Source organism: Nerophis ophidion, linkage group LG17 (assembly GCF_033978795.1).
Source record: "Nerophis ophidion isolate RoL-2023_Sa linkage group LG17, RoL_Noph_v1.0, whole genome shotgun sequence".
Lineage (NCBI taxonomy): Eukaryota > Metazoa > Chordata > Actinopteri > Syngnathiformes > Syngnathidae > Nerophis > Nerophis ophidion.
Window position 1 is genome coordinate 36,814,206 of NC_084627.1, and position 15,740 is coordinate 36,829,945.

Sequence of the window (15,740 nt, forward strand, 5' to 3'; positions counted from 1 at the left end):
TGGCCATGGCCATGTTTGCACCAGAGTCCAGCTGCTGGCTCTCTGCCACACCAGAGTCTGTGTTGAGACTGGAGGAGATGTGCAAGAAGAGCTTGGGCTGTGGCGCTAGCATTGAGTTTAGGTAGGCTGACCATATTCTGAAATCCCAAAAAGAGGACACATATATGCGTGCCAAGGCCGGGTGTAGGTGAAAATTTGCCAATGACACTCGAACTTGCTGTATAAATAATATATTTATTTAAATAAAGCATTTTTTATCCTCTGTTGACGGCTGTGTTGGCGCTAGGGATTTCTAAAATGGGGTCCCAGGTATATTTTTGGGGTCCCACTTTTTTGTAAGCGTTTTGAAAACAAATGATAACCGTATTCATTATCCTGTTGTATCTCACATTCTATATCGTGTTTTGGAAAAAGGTTGTCATAAATGTTACTTAATTCATTTTGAAAAATAATTTAAAAAAAGAAAACAAATGTGTATACATATGTAAATGTATTCAGTTATAAACATTAATTCACTTTCTTCTTTCCTTCATGGATCTAAACTTTACCGGTGCTGGTAATTTTTCCCATGTTTATATTTAATAAGTTGTAGCTGTATTTATTTCAGTATAAAAGTGTAAAAAGTGTTTTGCTTGGGTCATGAAATGATAATAATGGTGTGCCAGGGCATACATACATTTTATATTTAACGCTTAAATCTCTGGGGTCTTACACTCACCTTAGTGTTTACCAAGAAGTCTATTTCTGTCACGCCTATGGTTCATGTTTTGTTTTGGTCATGCTATGTTTAGTTTTTGGGACATTTAGTTCTGTTTTGCATTTCCTTGTTTGTCTTGTTACCATGCCAACTGATTTAGTTTTCATCTGTCATGTCTGATCATGAGTTTTGTATGGCCATACTACCCTGAGCATCCCCAATCTCATCTGTTCTCAAAGCGAAGCAGTGTCTGGCCTGGTTAGTACTTGGATGGGAGACTGCCTAGGAATATCAGGTGCTTTTGACCTTTGGACTCTAAGTTCCTTTTCTTGTCACTCCCTGTTTTGTTACCATGACGACCAATCAGTTCACCTGTCTTGTCTCACACCTGTTTTCACTTATCAAGTTCATTATTTAAGCCACAGTTACCAGGTAGTCAGCCTGGCAACATCACCTCCTTCACGACCTCGATTATCTGCTTCATGCCTTGCTATGCTGTTCATTTTGTCCACGTAAGTGTTTGTCATTCATGCCGTAGCACAAGTGTTTTGTTTCATGTTTATAGTTTATAGCCTTTGTGCTAGTCTTTTGTTTCATAGCCCAAGTTTTGTACCTCCATTGTGAGCGCTTTTTGTTTTTTCCTGTTTTTAGTTTTTGAGTAAATAAATTAAATATGTACCTACCTTCACGCCTATTCCACTCCATTCGCTTTGCACCTTGGGAAAACAACCCAAGACCAAGTTCAAGCCTGACAATTTCCTTTTCCCGGCAAAACTTGAACCAACACTTTCAGTCAATAGCGTCTCTTTCCTAACTTCCCCAGAAGTCCCGCCCCCAACCAAAGCCATTGGCTAACACCCCGTAGCCAGCAACTACAATATTTACAGCCAGTGTGATGTTATGAGCCAGGGAATAAAAGGACTACACTACCCAGCATGCAACAGGAGTGACAAGCATGCGCGGTAGCCTGGTAAAGGGGGGTGGTGTGTCGCCATGACGGCATCTTGTATGTTGTGATATGCACGCTCTGAAAGTAAACGTTAAGAACTCAGCCAACAAATACACGCAACCCTAATTCAAAATGCCGGACGTTTGACGCATTTAAAAAAACCCGCCCGGACACGCCGGACAACGCCGCAAAAGAGGACATGTCCGGGGAAAAGAGGACGTATGGTCAGCCTAGTTTAGGGATGGACTATGGTCACCATAATTGCCACTATGGTGACTATTGGATTAGTGACTTGCAACTAGTTTCGCAGTGTCAAAAAAAATAGCTGCTAGCTCGCTGGAGAGGGCACTTAATTGGATTTAGGGCACCTTTATTCGTTTGTCACTGTCAAATTTGTCGGACACCGCAAGGATGTGTTAAAACATGCATCATCACGATACGTGGTAGTATTAAAGGCCTACTGAAATGAGATATTCTTATTTAAACGGGGATAGCAGGTCCATTCTATGTGTCATACTTGATCATTTTGCGATATTGCCATATTTTTGCTGAAAGTATTTAATAGAGAACATCGACGATAAAGTTCGCAACTTTTGGTTGCTAATGAAAAAGCCTTGCCTGTACCGGAAGTACCAGACAATGTGCGCGTGACGTCACCGGTTGTAGGGCTCCTCACATCCTCACATTGTTTATAATCATAGCCACCAGTAGCAAGAGCGATTTGGACCGAGAAAGCGACAATTTCCCCATTAATTCGAGCGAGGATGAAAGATTCGTGGATGAGGAAAGTTAGAGTGAAGCACTAGAAGAAGAAAAAAAGGCGACGGCAGTGGAAGCGATTCAGATGTTATTAGACACATTTAATAGGATAATTCTGGAAAATCCCTTATCCTATTATTGTGTTACTAGTGTTTTAGTGAGATTATAAAGTCATAGTTGAAAGTCGGAGGGGTGTGGTGACCGCCAGTGTCTCTGATGGAAGCCATGGAGGAGCCAAGAAAGTCGCAGCTGCCGATTTGACAGCTGCTACAGGAAGAACGACAAAAGCTCCGCTCATTTCTCCGGTAAGAGCCGACTTATTACCACCATTTTCCCACCAAAACCTGCCGGTCGACATGTGGTAAAGAAACATGTTCGCTTGACTGCTCTGTTCCATACTAAAGCTTCACAACAAACAAAGAAACACCGGCTGTGTTTTGGTTGCTAAAGGCAGCTGCAATCCACCGCTTTCCATCAACAGCATTCTTCTTTATAGTCTCCATTATTAATTGGACAAATTGCAAAATATTCAGCAACACAGATGTCCAAAATACTGTGTAATTATGCGATGAAACCGGACGACTTTTAGCCGTGAGTGGTGCTGGGATAAAATGTCCGCTCCAACCAATAACGTCACAAGCACGCGTCAACATAAGCGTCATCATTCCGAGACGTTTTCAACAGGAAACTTCGCAGGAAATTTAAAATAGCAATTTAGTAAACTAAAAAGGCCGTATTGGCATGTGTTGCAATGTTAAAATTTCATCATTGATGTATAAACTATCAGACTGCGTGGTATAGTAGTGGATTTCAGTAGGCCTTTAAAAGCTCTATTGTCAGCCAAATTTGTAACATGTATATCGTTTATTGTCTATAGCACGCAACTTCAAAATATTATTCTCACTTAGCATTTACCAATTTGTACTTAATGCTATCTTGCTGGGTGGTAGCATAATAACTGTTAGCATTTTAGCCAGTAAAGCTGCTGTACTTGACGTAAAGGTGCATGCTTGAATGTCACTCACGTTCAAATTAGCCGCGATCATTGTGACCCGTTCGTCCTCTTCCTGGTTTAACCGTCGATATTACATACAGTATGATCCACTGATGCAGACGGATGGAGAAAAAAACAACTATCTCGCTAGGCACTACTTTAGCATGTAAACGCCTAGCAAACATGTTAGCATTTTAACCAATAACTTTATATAAAATTGCAGACATAAAATTTGTTATTTTTATAGATGTGTTATTGTTTCAAAAGGGTCATTTGTAGTTGATTACACTTAAATTATGGCAACTTTTGGTGGTGCTGAAATAGTCTGAGTTAAAATGTTACGACAATAATGACAACTCTTGCAGCATTTGCAAAATACATTGTTGTATTATGGACTGTTGTGAGAGATAAGAAGTATTTGTCGTTGTGAACAGCAGAGCAATCGTTTGGGCATGACCCATTTTTGCTCATGCATATTTGCTTACAACAGGGGTCACCAACCAAGTAGCCTGTTCTAAAAATACCTCAAATAGCAGCACTTACCAGTGAGCTGCCTCTATTTTTTAAATTGTATTTATTTACTAGCAAGCTGGTCTCACTTTGCTCGACATTTTTAATTCTAAGAGAGACAAAACTCAAATAAAATTTGAAAATCCAAGAAAATATTTTAAAGACCTGGTCTTCACTTGTTTAAGTCAATTATTTTATTTTTTTACTTTGCTTCTTCTAACTTTCAGAAAGACAATTTTAGAGAAAAAATACAACCTTAAAAATGATTTTAGGATTTTTAAATGCATATACCTTTTTACCTTTTAAATTCCTTCCTCTTCTTTCCTGCCAATTTCAATCAATGTTCAAGAATAATAAATACATTTTAATTTAATTCTTCATTTTAGCTTCTGTTTTTTCGACGAAGAATACTTGTGAAATATTTCTTCAAACTTATTCTGATTACCAGTAAAATTCAAAAAAAATATTCTGGCAAATCTAGAAAATCTGTAGAATCAAATTTAAATCTTATTTCAAAGTCTTTTGAATTTCTTTTCAAATTTTTGTTCTGGAAAATCCAAAAGAGATAATGATTTGTCTTTGTTAGAAATATAGCTTGGTCCAATTTGTTATATATTCTAACAAAGTGCAGATTGGATTTTAACCTATTTAAAACATGTCACCAAAAATATATATTTACTGTGAGAAATCATTAAGATGATCAGTGTTTCCACAAAGATAAATATCATTAATTATTAATAATAAAATAGAACAAGGACATTCTGAAAATATACAAATCATAATGTTGTTGCGTTTACTAGCATTCTGTCTTTATTTGTCCTTATTTATACTTTCTGAATAAACTATTTGATCATGTTCATCAGTCAACTCATTAGTGTTCATTTTCAATCGTTCAAAGATAAAAAAAATTATATCAAAATCTAATTACAGGTTGTTATTTATGTAGTTTCCTCATTTTCCTTGACTGGTGCACTGGTGTCATGTATGTATTTTTTTACATATGTAGCATCATCTACAAAGATACAAATAATTGCTATTGGGACATTTAGTGGACACATTCAGAACAGCAGTTTCTTTCATTCCAAAATTTTGGCTCATTTTTATACTTAGCAAACTCATTCCGCAGGCCAAATAAAACATGTTCGACACCCCTGCTGTAACATAATTGTTTTTTGGGTGCACTGCATGTGAAAATCGACCTAGGCAAATTAAGGCCCAGGGGCCGCGTGCGCTACATTATGCACCCTCACTACTCCCCCCTCCGTGCGTCGGTTGAGGTGGGCGGAGTTGGTGGGGAGAGGTTTGGTGGTAGCCGGGGTGTATAATGTAGCCGGAAGAGTTAAGGATGCATGGGATTCTGGGTATTTGTTCTGTTGTGTTTATGTTGTGTTACAGTGCGGATGTTCTCTTGAAATGTGTTTGTCATTCTTGTTTGGTGTAGTTTCACAGTGTGGCACATATTAGTAAGAGTGCTAAAGTTGCTTATATCACAACCCTCAATGTAACCTGTATGGCTGTTGAGCAAGTATGCCTTGCAGTCGCTTATGTGTGTCAGCTGAAGCCTTGAATGGGCTGGTAAGCTGTTTGTTATGATTATAGAGGGCGCTAAACGCATTGTGGACACAGCACGCCCTTATTATTGATGTTTGGGTGAAAACCGGCAGACAGTCGAGAGAATGGTTGTTCTGAAACTCGGTAGTCTCCCGGAAAAATTGAGATGGTTGGCAATTGTGATGTTGTCAAGTCGGTTTGGAGGGACTGGAGGAGATGCGGATGAGGGGACATGGCTGCGGAGCTAGCACTGAGCGCCGGGACGGAGAGGTTTTCACGGTGTCTTGGCTGGGTGAGCAGGTGTCGGACACCTTAGTCACCTTGGACGTATCCTCGCTCATCCATGCGGACTGGACACTGGCCGAGAGTGGAGTTGGCTGTCTTGGTTGCTTTGTTGGGTCTGCTCCTGTCTCTGGCCATGCTCCCTCCACCCCAGCGGACGATGGCGTGGAACACGGCTGAGGCCACCACAGTGTATATGTTTCTTTTACTTTTTATTCATAGCTGTATGTAGAAGTGTCTGGTTGTATCTGCTGCTTTAATGTCTTTAATGTCCTCTGTGTTCTTAGATGTTTGATGTTTTCCTCTTACACACATGTAAGAGGAATGTGTTCTATGGCTATGAGTTGTTTTTTTCCCTTGGCTTCAGTCTGCACCCCCTCTCCAGGGCCAAGGCTAAGACCGATTTTAAGGGGCGCTGGAAGCTGGCAGACCCGTCAGCGATCCTGTTCTGTCTCCCTGTAATGTTTGCCTGATCTTGAATGGGATTGTGCTGAAAATTTTAATTTTCCTGACGGAATAAATAAAGTACTATCTAATCTATCTAAGCGGCATTGAAATAAAACTCGTGGGCCGCACTATTACATTTTCATACTAAGGTACGGGCCGTGTCTGAGACCCCTGGTTAATACATAGCACAAAGCAAAAAAAAATAACTTTGTACGCTATGTTATTTCATTTTAAATTTCAAAAGAATCTTGTGGCTCCCATAGTTTTCTTTATTTTGTGAAACGGGTCAAAATGGCTCTTTGAGTGGTAAAGGTTGCCGACCCTTGAACTATACTTTAAGTATTTCAATGCTTGGAATCTGCATCATATACTAGTAGTTACTATGGTCATCTAATTAGTTATCATGGTCATCTAATTAGTTAGTGTGGTCACTATGAGATATCTCAGGTTGTAGGTGGGGGGTTTTTCACCATGTTTGTTGCATTTTGGTTGTGTTTCGGTTGATTGTAAAATATGCAGTCAATATTCAGTGTTTTATCATTCATAGTTAATATTGTAAATCCCACATTCTTTATTTTCATGTACATTCTGGGTGTCTCATTCAGTTAAAAAAAATTGAATTCCGTTCTGTTTTTTAAGGTGGTCTGTCATAATGTTTTTAGCTTTCAATCATTGTGAGGTTTCGTATTAGTGATCCTAAAAATAGATATTCTGGCCCCCAGACACACTTTTTTATCTAAATCCGAGTAAAATAATTTCCCAGCCCTGCTCTAATGTATACTGAACCAAACAACAAAATCCATACAAATACATGTCGGCTACCGCTAGATAAAGTGTGGTGAATTATATTTATCTAGCGCTTTTCTCTAGTGACTCAAAGTGCTATACATAGTGAAACGCAATATCCAAGTTACATTTAAACCAGTGTGGGTGGCACTGGGAGCAGGTGGGTAAAATATATTGCCCAAGGGCACAATGGCAGTGACTAGGATGGCGAAAGCGGGAATCGAACCTGGAACCTTCAAAGTGCTAGCACGGCCACTCTACTAACCGTCGCCCCAATTTCTAATGTAGCTATGCATAATATGCAATATGCTAATTAATAACTTTAATTGTGACATTATTTTGCATAGTTCAGCACAAATGTTATCCCGTCCACTTTCTCTGGGCGATCACACAAAGAAAACAAAACAAATAAGCCAACCTCGTGTTTTCTTTGCAGAGAAGCCGGCAGTGCTTTAGTGCATATAATTAGCAATATCAGAGGGTTTGCACCATATACTTAAGCAAGCCAGCGGTGAGACAGGAATAGCCTTTTTACGTATGTGTACTTTAGGAGAAAATTACGGTTTGAGCTAAGCCAAACTTCATGGTATAACACTGCTTAAAATTGGCATGCCGCACCCAAGCCGTCTGGAAACAATTAATAGCCCCGTCAAAGACCCAGCATCTAACAAATGTAAAGAAATTGAACTCTAGCTAGCAGTACTTTGCAAGTGACTTTGCATTGTATAGGTAAGAATACATTAGAGCAGGGGTCACCAACGCGGTGCCCGCGGGCGCCAGGTAGCCCGTAAAGACCAGATGAGTCACCCGCTGGCCTGTTCTAAAAATAGCTCAAATAGCAGCACTTACCAGTGAGCTGCCTCTATTTTTTTATATTTCTTATTTACTAGCAAGCTGGTCTCACTTTGCTCGACATTTTTAATTCTAAGAGAGACAAAACTCAAATAGAATTTGAAAATCCCAGAAAATATTTTAAAGACTTGGTCTTCACTTGTTTAAATAAATTCCTTTTTTTTTTACTTTGCTTCTTATAACTTTCAGAAAGACAATTTTAGAGAAATAATACAACCTTAAAAATTATTTTAGGATTTTTTAACACATATACCTTTTTACCTTTTAAATTCCTTTCTCTTCTTTCCTGACAATTTAAATCAATGTTCAAGTAATTTTTTTTTATTGTAAAGAATAATGAATACATTTGAATCTAATTCTTCATTTTAGCTTCTGTTTTTTCGACGAAGAATATTTGTAAAATATTGCTTCAAACTTATTATGATTAAAATTCAAAAAAGTGATTCTAGCAAATCCAGAAAATCTTTAGAATCAAAATTTAAATATTATTTCAAAGTCTTTTGAATTTCTGTTGAAATTTTTGTGCTGGAAAATCTTGAAGAAATAATGATTTGTCTTTGTTAGAAATATAGCTGTGTCCAATTTGTTATATATTCTAACAAAATGCAGATCGGATTTTAACCTATTTTAAACATGACATCAAAATTGTAAAATTAATCTTAATCAGGAAAAATTACTAATGATGTTCCATAAATTATTATTTTTTTTTTTTTTAAAGATTCGAATTAGCCAGTTTTTCAGTTCTTTTTTTCAGTTGAATTTTGAATTTTAAAGACTCGAAAATGAAGATAAACTATGTTTCAAAATTAAATTTTCATTTTTTGGTGTTTTCTCCTCTTTTAAACCATTCAATTAAGTGTTTTTTCATCATTTATTCTCTACAAAAAATATTCCATAAAAGGAAAAAAAATGTATGACGGAATGACAGACAGAAATACCTATTTTTTTATATATATACATTTATTTATTAGGGCTTCACGGTGGAAGAGGGGTTAGTGCGTCTGACTCACAATACGAAGTTCCTGCAGTCCTGGGTTCAAATCCAGGCTCGGGATCTTTCTGTGTGGAGTTTGCATGTTCTCCCCGTGAATGCGTGGGTTCCCTCTGGGTATTCCGGTTTCCTCCCACTTCCAAAGACATGCACCTGGGGATAGGTTGATTGGCAACACTAAATTGGCCCTAGTGTGTGAATGTGAGTGTGAATGTTGTCTGTCTATCTGTGTTGGCCCTGCGATGAGGTGGCGACTTGTCCAGGGTGTACCCCGCCTTCCGCCCGATTGTAGCTGAGATAGGCGCCAGCGCCCCCCGCAACCCCATAAGGGAATAAGCGGTAGAAAATGGATGGATGGATGGCATTTATTTATTAAAGGTAAATTGAGCAAATTGGCTATTTCTGGCAATGTATTTAAGTGTGTATCAAACTGGTAGCCCTTCGCATTAATCAGTACCCAAGAAGTAGCTCTTGGTTTCAGAAAGGTTGGTGACCCCTGCATTAGAGGAAGCTGTCAATGTGCATTGCTCCACAAAAGTATCTATTATACATGTGTGCACATTTATTAGGCAAGTTATATTTTTTGAGGATTAATTTTAGACTGCAGTAGTCTTGGTTAATTAAACAGGGTACAAAAAAATATACGAAAAACTCAGAGCGCGACTATTTCATAAAGTTAAAGTGAAATTTTGGCTTTCGTCTGAGAATGTATAAAAAAATACAAATAAGTGTAGAAGGCTTGTTACAATGATTAATGGATGGGAGTGTATACATGCAAGAGGGAACTGGTTTACAATCACATCATCTCGCTATGTTAATATCATCTTGAAAAGAATCAAAAATCCTATTAAAGTTGTACATATGCTTAAAATGCTGGTTTCAACCAAAGAAATGTCAATATTTTTTATATGCATATAAACATACAAAGTGTGTACCGTGTTTTTCAGACTATAAGGCGCACTTAAAATCCTTTCATTTTCTCAAAACTCGACGATGCGCCTTATAACCCGGAGCGACTAATGTACGGCATGATTTTGGTTGTGTTTACCGACCTCAATGTTATTTTAATTGGCACATGCTGAAATAATAAGTGTGACCAGTAGATGGCAGTCACACATAATAGAATAGAATAGAAAGTACTTTGTTGATCCTTGGGGGAAATTCAGCACCACGTTTCGCTCACCATGGACAATAATAATAATAAATAATATAATATACATATATATACCTGTAGAATGCAATATGATGGTCAAAATTGTATATGTTACATTGTAAATATAGAACATAACATACAGTGTTCAAAAATCTATCATAAGGTTTTAGTAAGACTTTGGTAAGCCATGAAGGCGCACCGCTTGATGGATTGTACTGTGCTTCAACATTTGAGTATTATTATGGTGTGTGTATAAGGTAAGACATATTATCTGGTGTTTTGTTTAGCAATATTATGTAAAGGCAACATTTCTTACCTTCTGGTACCTGCTGATTTGTATTTGGGATCTGCATAAGTCCTGAAAATTTGTACGCGTCTGTCTTTATAGTCTGTGCCGTCTCCGTAGACGATAAGCTTCTTCATCAATGTTTATTTATATAGCCCCAAATCACAAATGTCTCAAAGGACTGCACAAATCATTACGACTACAACATCCTCGGAAGAACCCACAAAAGGGCAAGGAAAACTCACACCCAGTGGGCAGGGAGAATTCACATCCAGTGGGACGCCAGTAACAATGCTGACTATGAGAAATCTTGGAGAGGACCTCAGATGTGGGCAACCCCCCCCCCCCCCTCTAGGGGACCGAAAGCAATGGATGTCGAGCGGGTCTAACATGATACTGTGAAAGTTCAATCCATAGTGGCTCCAACACAGCCGCGAGAGTTCAGTTCAAGCGGATCCAAGACAGCAGCGAGAGTCCCGTCCATAGGAAACCATCTCAAGCGGATCAGCAGCGTAGAGATGTCCCCAACCGATACAGGCGAGCGGTCCATCCTGGGTCCCGACGAGCGGTCCATCCTGGGTCTCGACTCTGGACAGCCAGTACTTCATCCATGGTCATCGGACCGGACCCCCTCCACAGGGGAGGGGGGGACATAGGAGAAAGAAAAGAAGCGGCAGATCAACTGGTCTAAAAAGGAGGTCTATTTAAAGGCTAGAGTATACAGATGAGTTTTAAGGTGAGACTTAAATGCTTCTACTGAGGTAGCATCTCGAACTGTTACCGGGAGGGCATTCCAGAGTACTGGAGCCCGAACGGAAAACGCTCTATAGCCCGCAGACTTTTTTTGGGCTCTAGGAATCACTAATAAGCCGGAGTCTTTTGAACGCAGATTTCTTGCCGGGACATACGGTACAATACAATCGGCAAGATAGGCTGGAGCTAGACCGTGTAGTATTTTATACATAAGTAGTAAAACCTTAAAGTCACATCTTAAGTGCACAGGAAGCCAGTGCAGGTGAGCCAGTACAGGCGTAATATGATCAAACTTTCTTGTTCTTGTCAAAAGTCTAGCAGCCGCATTTTGTACCAACTGTAATCTTTTAATGCTAGACATGGGGAGACCCGAAAATAATACGTTACAGTAATCGAGACGAGACGTAACAAACGCATGGATAATGATCTCGGCGTCTTTAGTGGACAAAATGGAGCGAATTTTAGCGATATTACGGAGATGAAAGAAGGCCGTTTTAGTAACGCTTTTAATGTGTGACTCAAAGGAGAGAGTTGGGTCGAAGATAATACCCAAATTTTTTACAGAGTCACCTTGTTTTATTATTTGGTTGTCAAATGTTAAAGTTGTATTATTAAATAGTGGTCGGTGTCTAGCAGGACCGATAATCAGCATTTCCGTTTTTTTGGCATTAAGTTGCAAAAAGTTAGCGGACATCCATTGTTTAATTTCATTAAGACACGCTTCCAACTGACTACAGTCCGGCGTGTTGGTCAGCTTTAGGGGCATGTAGAGTTGGGTGTCATCAGCATAACAGTGAAAGCTAATACCGTATTTGCGTATGACGTCACCCAGCGGCAGCATGTAGATGCTGAAGAGTACAGGGCCAAGGACGGAACCCTGGGGAACTCCACACGTTACCTTAACATAGTCCGAGGTCACACTGTTATGGGAGACGCACTGCATCCTATCAGTAAGATAAGAGTTAAACCATGACAGGGCTGAGTCTGACATACCAATTCGTGTTTTGATACGCTCTAATAAAATATTATGATCGACGGTATCGAAAGCAGCGCTAAGATCGAGGAGCAGCAACATAGATGACGCATCAGAGTCCATCGTTAGCAATAGATCATTGGTCAATTTTGCGAGGGCTGTCTCAGTCGAGTGATTTGCCCCTGAAACCGGATCTTTTTCTCTATCTTCTTGTTATGGGACATTCATCCTCTGTTGTTACCATTTCTAATATGAAGTAGTGTAAAGTTCTTACTTATATCTGTCAGTAAACTCGCCATTTAAGCGCTAAAACATACCGGTGTAGGGAGTTTACATTATTCACCCAAGGAACTTTAGTTATTTGAGAGTTCTGGTTGGACTGTTTTTAATGGGACACATTTCTGGCCTGGTTATTGCATTAGTGAGCCACGGATGAGGAGATGCTGCTCCGTTATTGATTTTACTAAAGTCTGAATGTCATTAAAACAGTTAGCTCCATCCTTGCACGCTACACCGGTACAACAAATATGACGGGGTGAAGAAGGTGAGCCACGTAAATAAGACCGCCCACAAAATGGCGCATCCAGAAGCGACTGTCAGAAAGCGGCTTGAAGACGATCTGTAAAACATCATCTATGCAACATTTTGACGAAATAAGCACCATGTTTTGTAGACCACAAGGAAGTGTTTTCAATTTAGAAAAAAATAATAATATAAATAAATGATTCCGCCCGATTGTCGCTGAGATAGGCGCCAGCGCCCCCCGCGACCCCGAAAGGGAATAAGCGGTAGGAAATGGATGGATGGATGGATAAATGGGTTGTACTTGTATAGCGCTTTTCTACCTTCAAGGTACTCAAAGCGCTTTGACACTACTTCCACATTTACCCATTCACACACACATTCACACACTGATGGAGGGAGCTGCCATGCAAGGCGACAACCAGCACCCATCAGGAGCAAGGGTGAAGTGTCTTGCTCAGGACACAACAGACGTGACGAGGTTGGTACTAGCTGGGATTTGAACCAGGGACCCTCGGGTTGCGCACGGCCACTCTTACACTGCGCCACGCCGTCCCCATATGACTCCTTTAATGCGCCCTATAATCTGGTGCACTTTATATATGAAAATAGATTTTAAAAAAATAGACCATTCATCGGCAGTGCGCCCTATGATCCGGAAAATACGGTACATTGTATAGCTTTGTCAAAAGAAAACACAACTAGAAATGTTGGATTGCTTTTCTGTTTATTTGCAAACCCAGAAGGGATTATTTTTCCTGTCTTCTTCTGGAGCTCAGTCCCGTAATCCAGCACAAAACGGCGCTTTTTGAAGCGACTGTCAGAAAGCGACTTAAAAATTATCTGCAAAACATCATCTATGCAACATTTTGACCAAAGAACCACCATTACATGTTATGTAGACCACAAGGAAGTGTTTTACATTTGGGAAAACATAATAATAATATGACCCGTTCAATACGCCCTATGACCGGTGCACCTTTCGTATGAAAATAGATTTGACTAGACCGCTTATCGGCAGTGCGCCTTATAAACTGGTGCGCCTATGATCCGGAAAATACAGTATATATGGGGCGCTGACATCTAATAATAATATATAAGTATTATTAACAACCAAAATTGCTCTGCTTCTTCCTCATCCTTCGGACATGTTTCACTCACCTTGTTATGTTATTTTTATTGTGTTTGTAATTATTTTAAGAGGATGTTAAAAATGCTTAAATTAAAGGATTTCTTAACCTGCATATTAGAAGACTGATTTTTTTTTTATTCTTACTGAAAAATTGTATAACGTAGATCTGTTATGATCAGCTCTTGCCTAATGATTGCCCTTTTGTTGTTTCTATGAACAGGTGTCAGGACGAGTGTCCAGTTGGCACTTACGGTGCTGGCTGCGCAAAGACGTGTCGCTGTAAGAACAACAGCAAATGCTACCACAGCAACGGAAAATGTCTTTGTGAGCCTGGCTACACGGGCGAGACCTGTGACGTCCGACTCTGCCCAGAAGGACACTACGGCTTCCGCTGTGATAAGAAGTGTCCGTGCCACGCCCAGTATACCCAGAGGTACGGTAGCACAGAGATGTTTTTATTGGACTTTAATGCCTGGTCTAGTATGTCAAGAAAGTAAAATTTTGAGAATTTTCAACATCCATCCATCTATTTGCTACCGATTGTCCCTTTTGGGGTTGCGGAGGGTGCTGGAGCGTAGTAGAGAGATGTTCTTACTTGGACATTAAAGGCCTACTGAAATGAGATTTTCTTATTTAAACGGAGATAGCAGGTCCATTATTATGTGTCATACTTGATTATTTGGGGATATTGCCATATTTTTGCTGATAGGATTTAGTAGAGAACATCGACAATAAAGTTTGCAACTTTTGGTCGCTGATAAAAAAGCCTTGCCTTTACCGGAAGTAGCAGACGATGTGCGCGTGACATCACGGGTTGTGGAGCTCCTCACATCCTCTCATTGTTTATAATGTGAGCCTCCAGCAGCAAGAGCTATTCGTACTGAGAAAGCGACAATTTCCCCATTAATTTGAGCGAGGATGAAAGATTTGCGGATGAGGAAATTTAGAGTGAAGGACTAGAAAAAAAAATTACAAGGCGATTGCATTGGGAGCGATTCAGATGTTTTTAGACACATTTACTAGGATAATTCTGGGAAATCCCTTATCTTTCTATTGTGTTGCTAGTGTTTTAGTGAGTTTAATAGTACCTGATAGTCGGAGAGGTGTTGACGCCAGTCTCTGAGGGAAGTCACGAAGCTGCAGCAGGACAGAAGTGCCGCTGATCTCCGGTAAGAGGCGACTTATTACCACACATTTTTCACCGAAAACTGCCGGTTGACATGTAGTCGGGATCCATGTTCACTTGACTGCTCCGATCCATAGTAAAGCTTCACTTCCAAGAATTTTAAACAAGGAAACACTGTGTGTTTGTGTGGCTAAAGGCTAAAAGCTTCCCACCTCAATCTTTCTACTTTGAATTCTCCATTATTAATTGAATAAATTCCAAAAGATTCAGCAACACAGATGTCCAAAATACTGTGTAATTGCGCGATGAAAAGAGACGACTTTTTGCCGTAAGTGGTGCTGGGCTAATATGTGCCCTCCAACCAATAATGTCACAAACACACGTCATCATTCCGCGACGTTTTCAACAGGAAACTCCGCGGGAAAATTTAAATTGCAATTTAGTAAACTAAAAAGGCCGTATTGGCATGTGTTGCAATGTTAATATTTCATCATTGATATATAAACTATCAGACTGCGTGGTTGGTAGTAGTGGGTTTCAGTAGGCCTTTAATGCCTGGTCTGGTATGTCAAGAAAGTCAAATTTAGAGACTTTTCAACATCCATCCATCCATTTCCTACCGCTTGTCCCTTTTGAGGTCGCGGTGGGTGCTGGAGCCTATCTCAGCTGCAACCTGGACAAGTCTCCACCTCATTTCATAAAACAATATTTAAATGTTTTACAGAGAACCCATAAGACTGAACAGTCTCTTTTTCTGGGTTGACATCCACTATGTTCAGTTTTCAAAATAATCCAATGATTAGATAACATCTTAAATATTTTTTTTTAAACAAAAATTATGTCCCAAGTTTAAAGTAAAACCGCACATTTTATGAGTTTTGCCTATCAACCACAATCCTTAAGTGAGACAAGAAGATGTATTTCCATTTTAAGTGCATTCTAAATAGTAAAAAAACTGCTAGCACAAGGCGGCCAAC

The 15,740-nt window shown here is 39.6% G+C and overlaps 1 protein-coding gene across 1 annotated transcript in view; it reads left to right on the plus strand.

The window, feature by feature from the left end:
- Positions 1-15,740, plus strand: part of megf10 (multiple EGF-like-domains 10) — a 147,000-nt gene that overhangs the window by 84,529 nt on the left and 46,731 nt on the right. The window contains exon 9 of the mRNA XM_061876880.1: positions 13,858-14,070. Within this exon, the coding sequence (XP_061732864.1) occupies positions 13,858-14,070 (213 nt within the window). The remainder of the gene's footprint in view (positions 1-13,857; positions 14,071-15,740) is intronic.